The sequence below is a fragment of the Herpailurus yagouaroundi genome, unplaced genomic scaffold (assembly GCF_014898765.1).
Source record: "Herpailurus yagouaroundi ecotype Mexico unplaced genomic scaffold, PumYag 67793, whole genome shotgun sequence".
Taxonomy (NCBI): Eukaryota; Metazoa; Chordata; class Mammalia; order Carnivora; family Felidae; genus Herpailurus; species Herpailurus yagouaroundi.
Genome location: NW_024420586.1, coordinates 7,700,161 through 7,712,749, shown reverse-complemented (window position 1 = coordinate 7,712,749; position 12,589 = coordinate 7,700,161). Strand labels below are relative to the sequence as shown.

Below are 12,589 nucleotides of genomic sequence, written 5' to 3'. Positions count from 1 at the left end.
TTGTTAGAGAACATAATACATGGGGCATCTGGGTGGCTCAGTCGGTTAAGTGTCTGACTTCAGCTCAGCTCATCATTTCGCTTTCGTGGGTTCAAACCCCAGGTTGGGCCCTGTGCTGATAGCTCAGAACCTGGAGCCTGCTTTGGATTCTGTGTCTCCCTCTCTCTCTGACCCTCCCTTAATTGTGCTCTATCCCTCTCTGTGTCTTAAAAAATAAAATAAAATGTTAAAAAAGAAAACATAATGTATGTCTTTGTTATTTAAGTCACTAGTTACTTGGAGTAAAACAAACAAAAACCACCTAATACACTCCTCTTCAAACAGGCTCATCTTGAAATCCCTCAAAATTCAAATCCTCCAGACAAAAACCAGGCCCCCACTCCATGAATACTCACATGTAACAACTAATCATATTATGTGAGATACACCTAGGTATATTTCAGATCTGTTACCTCTTCTTCAAACTCACTGTCTTACCTTTGTTTCAGCCTCTTGTCTGCCATCAAAAAGCACTTCTCTAAGCATTTGGGGTAAAGAACCTCTTGACTCTGTTATTTCCAATCTATACATTGAATGGTAACAGCGTAGAAATTCTCTATAACTTCTAACTTTATTTAAAATAATAAATGTAGATCTTACAACCATAGAGCACATTCATTTATACAGTGTAAATAGCTTGTATACGTACACAATTGTTGCTCTGAGTGTAACTGTATTTCTTACAAAATGTTTATCAAATGATCTTGTTGAATAAAAAAAGCATATAAAAAAGGTAGGTCAAGACTATTCAGTTTATTTAACTCAGAGAGAAATTAGATTAATATAAAAGGATCTAATTATATACCCCAAATGGAAAATATCATCAAAACTATTTCATTACATTTGTACTAAGCTTTTTTGCTTTAATCTAATTTTAGCAATGTCATAGCCAACCAGTAAACAGTGAATAGCCTACTACCTCTTTGCTGCCCCCATAACATATTGCTTTCATGTTAATGGATATTTTTCACATCTCTGCTATTTCACTCCCATCCTTCATGTTTGGTGTTGACAAGTGCTATTGGTTTCATTATCTGAAAGGGTTATATGATTAGCTAAATAGCACCAGAGCAACAATATCTAAGTAGAAACATTCTGTTTTCAGGTTATATTTTTAATCGGGGACTCATAAAAGTTGATGCATAAAAGAAACATGACATGTGCGTGACATTCAGAAGCCATGGTTCCACTTAAAAAGTTTAAAATGCATTTTTACATTTTTTTAAAAAAGGACATATGTTTCAGCGTCATTCTTTCATCCTTAATTTGACAAAGCAAACCTCAATTAAAAAAAAAAAAAGCTCAGTATGTACTTTGCGATCCTAAGTGATATATTGAAAACTAAACATTTTAAACAAATAATAGAAATCACAAGACTTAGAAAGCAGGGCATAGAAACAGTAGCATTTATATTCATATTTAGAGTATGTGTCAAGGTTTAGTGAATAAAGCAAATGTGTCCTTCAAGAGATGGCATTATGGAAAACAGCATAATTTTCTAAGGGAACATTAATAGTAAGGACTCATTAAAAATTCCATAATTTTCTGTTGACACCACAACACAGGAGTGACTACTGATAGTACTTCTATATTTAAAATAATACCTCTTAACTTTAAGAGACAAAACAGATGAACATATGGGAAGTGAAGCAAAAATAATATAAAAACAGGGAGGAGGACAAAACATAAGAGACTCTTAAATATGGAGAACAAACAGAGGGTTCCTGGAGGGGGTATGGGAGGCGGGATGAAGTAAATGAGTAAGGGGCATGAAGGAATCTATTCCTGAAATCATTGTTGCACTATATGCTAACTAACTTGGATGTAAATTAAAAAAAAATAAATTAAAATAAATAAATAAATAAATAAACAAATAAAATAATACTTCTTACATGTTAATTTGTATTTATTTTATTTCCCTGATAAGCAAATTATACTGTATAATTTGAAATAAAGTCTATGAAGTTCATAATGAATCTGTGGTGTTTATATCCCAAGAAGTCATAGTTGATATATTGGAGTAGAACCCAAGGCTGAACCCAACAGATGATTAAGAAATATATAGTAAGATCTTCTAGTTAAGGCAAGAGTAAACTATTTCTTACATCTTACATAGAATTCATAAAATGTCTTTAATTTGCATATTCATGTTGAACTGTCCATTTATAATTCATTGGATTTTTTAGGTCTTCCAGATGGAACAACAGATGCTAACATAATGACTAAAAGCTTTGGTCAAGCATTTTAAGAAATGAAAACATTAATTCCTCTTATGCAAAAGCCATATATTTTGACATGAATAAAACCAATTCTATTTCTATGTGGTTTTCTCATAGGTAGTTCTAAAAATTCTTTTAAATATGTATTACACAATGTCCACATCAATTGCAAGTTACTTTGAAGAGTTACCTCTTGATTTTACCAAGAAAGAGACTTCAAAATTGTAGGAGACACAAGTTAGAACCCTGGAATACTGTATACCTAGTGGACCTGTTCAGAGTGTGAGGATAATAAAAGCTCTTCCAAATAGTTAAAATCTTTTGAAAATAAACATTCATCATTCAAAAATCTCATTGTGTAATTATTAAGTTGTCATATCAAACCCTAATATTTTGATTTTCTTAATTGCTTCCTGGTTTTTAAACCATAAAATATCTTTGAAAAATGTGAGTACTAAAATAATGAGCATAATGAAAAATCACTAGAGTCTCCATGACCTTCCTCCAGCTTGTCTATGCCTACACATACCTCAGAGGGGAACTGATCATATTTTTCTTAAAAGTTTATTTATTTATTTTGAGAGAGACAGAGAGAGTGCAAGTGGAGGAGGGGCAGAGAGAGAGTGGCGGGGGGAGAGAATCCCAAGCAGGTTCCACACCATCAGCACAGAGCCCGATGTGGGGCTCAAACCCACGAGGCTGTGAGATCATGACCCGAGATGAAATCAGGAGTCCGACGCTGAACCGAGTGAGCCACCCATGTGCTCCAAATCTATCTTATTTTAAAAACCTCCAAAGAAGATAGCACCAGCAATCTCTCCCAGTATTGAGCAATGAGTTGTCTAGGAACCATTGTCAAATGCTAAATTCATAGAGCTATAAATTGAATCTCCTCACTTATGTAGAAAGGATATGTGGAAAATGTAAACATACTGTCATGTAGCAGTAAACAATTAAAAAAAATAAAACCTTCTAAATCATGATGAAATCTTTACTTGATGTATTTTTAGTGCAATAACTTCTAGTTGCTTTTTCATCATTGTGAATTTTCCCAATTCTCTTTTTTTAATTTTTTTAAATGTTTATTTATTGATGAGACAGAGAGTGTGTGTGAGCAGGGGTGTGGCAGAGAGAAAGAGGGAGACACAGAATCTGAAGCAGGATCCAGGCTCTGAGCTGTCAGCAGAGACCCAACATGGGGCTTGAACCCACAAACTGTGAGATCATGACCTTTTTGAGATTTCTCCACACATATAAATCACTCCTTAGTGATCAATGAATGCCACTCAGTGATTTGTATTGATGATAATGTCATTTGAAATACTGGGTTAGGATTATAAATATTAACATTCCACTAATTAAAACAAGCAAAGGTAAAGATTCACAGATCAGACCAAATCATGAGAGTGGACACTTCCATTTCCACATTTCTTTATAGCCTGCTTTCACATGTTTCGGCTAATTTACTCCTTACTATAGCACTATGAGTGGGTATTCATGGTCTCAACATTACGACTACACTTAGTGAAGTCAGGTGATTTGGCCAAGGTCTTTTAGCTCATGAGTGACACAGCCACCAATGGAACTACACCCAAGGTTCTGGGTCCTGTGCCTTCCCCTTACACTTTTCAAGACAGCAATCACATTCACATTCTAGAGCAGTGCTGTCCAATACCAATATAAGGCAAGTGACATATAAAATTAACAGTTTTGTAGTGGCTACATTTTAAAAAGTAAAAATAGGTAAAATTAATTTAGTAATATTTTGTATTTAACCAAATATTATAACTTCAATATGTAATCAATACAAAGTTACAAATTATATACTGTGCATTATTTTCTCATACAAAGTCTTTGAAATCTGGTATATATTTTATCCTTACAGCACAGTTAAGTCCAGTCTAGTCACATGTCAAGTGCTCAATAATCACATGTTGCTAATGTCCACTGTATTGGACAGCGCAGTTCCAGACGTTTCTCTAATTAACCTCTAAGCTAACCATTCTATGAAAGAATATTTATTGGTCAGCTCTTCGAGCAAATAAAAGAATGGAACTTAATTAGAAAAGATGATGATGATTTGTATTTAAAATTATAAATTCATGTACTTTGAATTGCATCCTTGGTAAAATGTAGATAATAAAGCCTATAAATCATTCTGCATGGTGACTGCCATATGGTTAGGAGTCAAAGAAAAAGTATCTGTTTCTTTCCCAATGAGGTAGGTATGAGTTTGGTTAGTGGTCTGCAAGGCCAGGAGCTGTACAGCTCTCATACTGGGATCAGACCAGAGGGATGGCTGGGGACAGGAAGATTGTACCATTTCTCATAGGCAAGCAGTCCAAAGGATTGCACTGGTAAGGTCATCATAATGAAAACATTCTAGTACACTGCAAATCCAGTGCTTTCAAAAGCAGCAAGAAATCAAAGGCTAGCTCTTGCTGATAAACTATGTCAGGCAACAATACAACACCAAAAAGTAGGCCATAACATTCAATCAAATCAAAACATAGATATGGGGTAGGTTGTACTGCTGATTGAGCATTCTTAATATGGACACTCGCACACAGAACCAAAAATGGCATCATTCTTTTAGGGTTTTAAAATGTCACTCATCCTTTTAGGCATGGCTAATTTATAACCTGTATCTATGGATTCTAGTATTTGACATTCTTAGGGATGTCATATGGCTTTGTTTTTTGTTTTTGTTTCTGTTTTTTTTAAATGCTATCCTGACCCAGGCTCAGTTGAGGCCCTGGCTGGAGGCCACTCAGTGAGCAACGAAAAAAACGAATGCTTTTCAAGTGTAATTTATAAAATCTAGAATAGCCGGTGCATAGAAAGCACCTGAAAAGTTTTTAAGGGTGAGTAAATTGAGGTTATGTGGATTCAATGAATAATTATAAATAAGAACTTAGAACAGATCCTGGCACATAGTAAACAGCATTAACTATTGTGATTACTAATGTTTATTATTGCTTATATTGATGGAAATTATCCAGAGGAATAAAGCCTTATTTTCCCCATGGCTAGAAACGGCACATCCCAAATTTGCTATTGATATATTTTAAAATATCCTACAACATTTTCTGCTTAAGAGTAAAAACATCATACTTTTTATTCAAAGTTACCATGCCTTGACATTAAATATTTGCTTGATTAATACATTTTGGCAATTCACTCAATATAGTGAGAGATCAAACAATAAATTAAGGTAATTAGTGTCAGCAGAGTTATCATTAGAAAATACTCATAAGAGAGGTCTTTTGCTCTAGGTACTGAAATCCACATCAGGATTGGACAGCCAAAATGATTAAACTCAGTTTCACTATATTGATCGGCTTTAACCTCTTTGAATTCAAAACTCTGAATTAATCTAAATGATTTTTGAGCTGCAAAATATGGCAGAAAAACAGCTAAGACTATCTGTAATATGATTCATTTTATAAAAATAATATATGTGATGGTTGTTGTGGGCATAAGTCCTAGCACACTGATTACTGAACACACAAAGTCAAGTCTGGAATTTATCAATTCGTGTTATGAATTTCATCAATTCTTGTTAGGTTACAGTCAGTAGAGCACACATGAGGCTATGAAATGTGTCGGTAAAAATAGTTGTTTAAAAGGGAAGATAAAAGGAACTGTTTGTTAAGGAAAAATAAATAAATAAAAGGAATCACTGAGCGCCCCTGGGCTTCGCTACAGAAGCACCATTTAATTACATCAGTAACAGAAGAATTAAAGGACTCATAATAAAATGTGTTTCAGTTGAACTTAAATGATAAATCTTTCATAGTGATCAGCAGAGCTCATATGAAAAATACAACGCCTGTCTATTAATTATCCAGTAGAGTAAATCATAAACTGAAGTTCAGGAAATTAAATTTTATTCCTAAATTTCTCAGCATGATGCTTTGTGATAAAGCCATTTAACCTTTCTTTGCCTCAGCTTCCTCATCTATAAAAAGAGGAAGATGTACTTTTTGAGAGCATATCTTCAACCTCTGGTTGATTGGGAAGTAGTTTAAATATAATGCTACATTGGGGCGCCTCTGGCTTTTTACACCTTACAAAAAAAGACCCTTAATCAGAATTCCCTCAACCATAGTTTCGAACTGGATAAATGCTGTACATTCTGACCAAAATTTTATCTGTCCCTGACACATTTCCTTAAACTCTTGATTTGATTTAATGGCTAAATCAGTGGATTGCTATCCCACTGCTAACACTTTTTTATCATAGGATGATTTACTGCATACATACATGCATGCATATATACATGTTTATATACATATATATAATGTTTTGAATACTTCTAGACTTTATGTACATTTGTGAAATCTTGTGACAACTTCCTCTTCTCTGTAACCCTATAGTACAGAACATTAGCAAGATCTTGATCATTTCAGTTGTTTAATGAATGAATAAAGTCCAAACTGTGATCCAAATATTGATCAAAGAAAATAGCCAAGGCTAAAGTTTGTAGATCTCTGTGTAAACATAAGCCTCATTATGGGTAAAATAATGATTTTTTTTAAAGAATTAGGTCACGGGGCGCTTGGTGGCGCAGTCGGTTAAGCGTCCGACTTCAGCCAGGTCACGATCTCGCGGTCCTTGAGTTCGAGCCCCGCGTCGGGCTCTGGGCTGATGGCTCAGAGCCTGGAGCCTGTTTCCGATTCTGTGTCTCCCTCTCTCTCTGCCCCTCCCCCGTTCATGCTCTGTCTCTCTCTGTCCCAAAAATAAATAAACGTTGAAAAAAATTTTTTTTAATATAATGCTACATTAACTCTGTTAAAAATGTTAAACCAAGTATAAAAATGCTACTAAAACCATCACATCCTTGTAGCAGTCGCTTCATTGTTTTTGTGTTTTTTTTCAAGTCAGTATTCTTTTCTTCACTTCTGTTTTTGCTGACTACTGCATTTTGTTGGGAATTTCTTTTCCTGATGTAACAATCCATTTTTTTAACCAATACTTCACTTAATGATCTAGCCCTACAAATTAAATGGCTTTTCTACTAGTCTGACTCATTTCAAATTTTTTGCTGGAAACATGGTGTTATTTTGTTCTTAATCTTTCTTCTAAAACCTCCAGAAAAATGTTTCAGCCAGAAGAAAAAATAAGTATTAACGAGATGAAAGGGAATATCATATAATTTAATCAATACTTCTAAGGAAAAAAATCTATATAGTGTGTAATTTTTTCCTCAGATGTAACAAATTCAAAACAACGTATCATAACTTACCTCTGTATTTTTAAAATCTAAATAGGGACTATTGTACAAAGAGCCAAGCTGGTCTAAATTATTTTGGAATTACTAGGTCTATTATGGACCATCTCCGGACACAACATTTTCCCCATCCTCGCAAATAATCGGGCAGGGGATCAGTGTCAAAGCTACGGTCTGAGTATGAGTTAGAGTTTAGTGTAAGGAATCCTCAGATATAGAAATTTATATGAAAACAAATTTGAACATTTTCACATTTTTATTTAGCAATATTGAAGTATGGAAAAAGGTTATAACACCCACAATAGATTTTTATGAATATCAAAGCACATTTTACAATGTTTAAGAAATCATACTCTTCAGAAGTACTGGACATCTCTTCTTTATATTCCTTGAATATTTTTCCCCGTCTTTGGGCACCTCAACTTTTCTTTGGAGTACTACTCCCCTCCTCCTCTCATTTCATTTAGTTGGGTTGGCCCATTACCAAAGCAATCCAAGAAATATCTAGTACATTTAAAAACATACACACTCTGAATAAGCTAATCCACTCCTAGGTAAAAATTCTACATAAATGCCTACTATCAGGCAAAATGAACAGTGCGTGTGTGTGTGCGCACGCTTAGGAGATGGTTAATGATAATATCACTTACATTAAAAAAATATATGAAAACAACCCTATCAATAAACTGGGAGATAGTCATGTAACAGAATATTATAGCATAAAAGAAATAAATCAATGACAGATAAATGAAATAACATGGATGAATTTAAAAAAAATAAAGTTTTTATTTTAATTCCAGTTAGTTAACATACAGCATTATATTCCTTTCAGGTGCACAATGCAGTAATTCAACAGTTCCATACATCACCCTGTGCTCATCATGACAAGTGCACTCCTTAATCCCCTCCACCCCACCTCTTAATCCTACATCAACTGGATGTAGGGTATATAGGATCTCTCTCTAATGTCTTCATAATTTTCCTGTAAATGTAAAATTGGTCTCAAATAAAATGCTTATTAAAAAGAAGACATCCCTTTGCAAGTAGCTCATGTTCTTGTGGAAGAACAGGAGTGTCAACAGTTACAGTGCAATGTGTAAAGGCTGCAGTGGGGATTCTAAAAGTGCTATGAAGGCATGAAGAACGACGGGCCTCAAAACAAAGGGAACATGTGAGTTGTGCCCTGAAGAAAGGGTGAGAATCAGCTCTGTGACAACGCGTAAGAAAAAGCATTCCAGAGGGAGCGAACCAGGTAGAGGGGCTCAGAGGGAGGATATTTGGAGAACAGTAAAAACTTCAGTGTGGCTGAGGCTTACAGAAGAGTGTAGACGATACAGATTGATGCTAAAAACACCTTGAATTTAACAAAATAATAACGTTGAAAGTATACCCAAAGTGATAAGCAGGTTTATTATTTTATCCCTGTGGTCTGTTTTCCTGAAGCACTACTTCACTTAAGTAGACACATGCACTTTTAATAAGTGAAAGATTTCCTAATATTGGGGCACCTGGGTGGCTCAGTCAGTTAAGCATCTGACTTCGGCTGAGGTCATGATCTCGTAGTCCGTGAGTTTGAGCCCTGTGTCGGGCTCTGTGCTGACAGCTCAGAACCTGAGGCCTGCTTGGGATTCCACGTCTCCCTCTCTCTCTGCCCCTACCTCCCTCATACTCTGCCCCCCCCCCAAAAGTAAATAAAACATTTAAAAAATTTTCACAATATTGCCTGCACATTTAGCCACCTTATGAAACTAGAAATTTCCTTTCTGCTTCACAGGCAGGATTCTTTCTTATTTTAAAGAAGCATGTTCTAAAACACTTCAAAATATTTGCTTATCATCAGCTAATGCAGATGCACTAAAATTAAATGATATCATGCTGTGCATAATATTTACATCAAGTACAATATAATCATGATTTGCAGAAAATCAAGCTACAAAACACTGGTTAATTATGATCCAGAGAACAGCCCACCTTTGCTGCTTTAGTGACAGATATAATTTGGGTTCTAAGAATCGTTCTTTAATTTGGTTACAGGCAAAGTAAATGTGCTATGGTGTCACACTAAAGCAATGTTATAAAAACATTTTTATATAAAAGTCATAGACTTTTATTTTAATAAAATATGCATTTTAATACATCCTATTTTAATTAAGGTCATTCAACTCCCCCATTCATCCAAAACTTCATATATAGGCAAACTTGGCTTTATATTTTTTTACCCAAATCAATGTCACAGGTAAGGCCACTTAAATTAGAAGTATTCAGGATTATGAGTTGAATGAAAACTTCCGTTAAAACTTTTATCTACTTCCTCTTGGATAATACAGAATAACTACTCACTCTTTTCAAGTAAAGACAAGATATTTTTTGAGAAATAGAGTTAGGAAAATATAGTAGCCCTGATAGCATTTAGGAAAAAATGATTCTATTACTCGTTATACAAAATAGCCTCATTTAAGTGATTGCACCATTTGGGACCCAGTTTCCAGTCTCTGAGATTTTTTTTTAATCACCTCTTTCTAAATAGTGGTTTGGCGTCCTAATGTTTCTAGAAAGGGAAGAGATGTGTTTACCAAGGATGAGTTCTATAATCCAAAGAATAAAGACTAGAAGTATATTCGACATTCTTTAGGGAATAGATGTTTTTTCATTATATTTTCAAATTCCTTGTCTCTATACCTACTCTTGGAAAATCTACTTCAGTATAGATTGAAAGCAAAAAATAAATAAAACCTCAATATCTATTGTAAAGAAAACCCAAGTATAAACAGTTACGTTTTTCACTCTTCCATTAAACAGACAAGAAGATAAACTGTTAATTGTAATTTTCTCTACAAAGACCTATTAAACACAGCAAAACTGAAAACCAAACTAGTTATAGATTATACCCATGCATACCATTCATACATAATACAAGAGTGAATGTGTGTTTACTATTTAAATATATCATATATTGCAAGTGTCAGTTATTTACTAGGTCTAATGTTTACCAAAGGCATTACTAAAGAGCACCTGATTTATTTAAGTAAAATTTTATTTAGATAAGAATAATTAATATTCATCAAATGAATTTTATAAGTTGAATTACAGTTTTTAAGTCAAAATATATGATAATCTCAAGATACGAAAGAAAAGGCAATGATTATAAGATGAAGGTCACTACCACTAAGCTCTCTTCATATACGAAAACTATACTAAGTGAATCAATGAACACGTGAAAATCTCTTAAAAGTATATAATATCCCTTGTACACTTATTTCTATATGTTTCATAAATATGATTGTACAAAAAGTTACCAAGAAGAACCTTTCTAAACAAGATGAGAATAATTTCTTTAACTCCTAATATTGCTCTTGTTTTCCCCTGTTTTTTCTCCTGGGACCACTCTTAGAGAAGTAAACTATCAAGTAAAAAAAAGGCATGAAGATAATATGTTACATGACATAAAATGACCAAAACGCACATTTGGATATAATTCTATATTATGCAAACTGATTTCACATACCTTACCTCATTAGATCCTTGCAAAAATCCTATGAAATAAACAAGGCAAGTTTTATAATTGCCATTTGGTACATGAAGAAACTGATACGGTGAAGGTTGTGGTGATTCCAATATGGTCATGAGACCAGGGAGCTGCAGACTCATGATTACAGAGTTCTAAATCTTGTGCTCATGTCCTTCTGTCTTAGCAACCAGAGAGAGGAATGGCACCAATTGCTGCATCTCATATAATTATTCAATTATTACACCTGAAATTATGTTATTTTCAAGTTCATGAGAACACATACATCAGATTTATAGAGCTATAAGTGAAGAAAATAGTAAATTTTCTGATTTGGAGCAAGACAGGAAGACAGAGATAGATTTCATATATTCTATTTTAACACTTGGGAAAATGGTTCAAAAAAAAGATATCATTACAAAATATAAGCATAATTTTCTGAAATTGTAAACTCATTATTTCAAGTACTTTCAAAAGCTAACATTTCTATAATTCCCTAAGCATATTTTCTTTAACCTTTCAAATGCATTTCAGCACAAGATGATTTAAAAGCAAGCAGGAATGAATGTCACCTACAGGAGTCCACTTAGCATTTGGTTAAGTACTTCTTTCAGTGCACAGATTTGAAAAAACCAATAAGTAGCATAAAAACTCGACTTCATTACTTGCACATGAAATACTGAAGACTGGGATTACCTGTAACAGTTAATTCAGTAGTTCTTCTCACAACAAAGCCTCCATATTTTAATTCACAGGTGTAATTTCCAATGTCATCTTCCCGGACTTCTCTTATAAGCAGTGTATCTCTTTTGAACACAATACTTGGCCTCCATGTTTTTGTCCTGCATTCCTGCATGGAAAACACAAAATTTCTGTAGTAAGTAAAATAACTGAAAAATAGAGAAAAGATTTCCAAATAGCTAAACCAAAAGTTTCTAATGTTATATTTTAAAGGGCTGAAAAGTTTGTAATGAATTCTAAGAATTTTCATACCTTCTCCACATCTCTGGGAACTCAGGTACCTCAATTTGAAAGCTGTTTTTTTTTTTTTTTTTTTTTTTTTTTCTTTTAGCAAGAGTCACTTTATTACCTTCAAAGATTAGTGTCTCTAAATCAGGTATACATTGATTTAGAAGATATAAGAAAAAAGACACTCAGTTAAGATAACTACTAACATCATTTTTGGAAGTAAATGCTCTTTATTTGCTAACTATGTAATTAACCATCTTGATACTAATAACATAAAATAGAAAATATACTATTTTAATGTGAAGTAGAAAAATTAATTCTGTAGAGGAAAATGCTTCTATTTCAATCTTTTAAATCTTTTAATACAACATTTAGAAATAATGCAGTCTCTTCATAACATGTACATTCTATAATCCGTGAAAGAAATGGCCAACATTCATATACAAGGTCTTTACGGTACTATAAATATCTATTTTCATTGTTGGTGGGTCTACCAAATTATGGTCTCTAAATTAAGCTTAGGATTATAATGATGTTGGCTCAGGAGCTTTCTCTTTTTGCCAGAAATCCATTTCCACTAGCCAGATTCAAAATCAAGGCAATGAGGATAAAAGTAGCTTTAAG

General features: G+C 33.8%; 1 protein-coding gene across 1 annotated transcript in view; it reads right to left on the bottom strand.

The window, feature by feature from the left end:
• IL1RAPL1 (interleukin 1 receptor accessory protein like 1) overlaps positions 1-12,589 on the bottom strand; it is a 1,262,266-nt gene that overhangs the window by 539,108 nt on the left and 710,569 nt on the right. Inside the window, exon 4 of the mRNA XM_040468734.1 lies at positions 11,693-11,846. Within this exon, the coding sequence (XP_040324668.1) occupies positions 11,693-11,846 (154 nt within the window). The remainder of the gene's footprint in view (positions 1-11,692; positions 11,847-12,589) is intronic.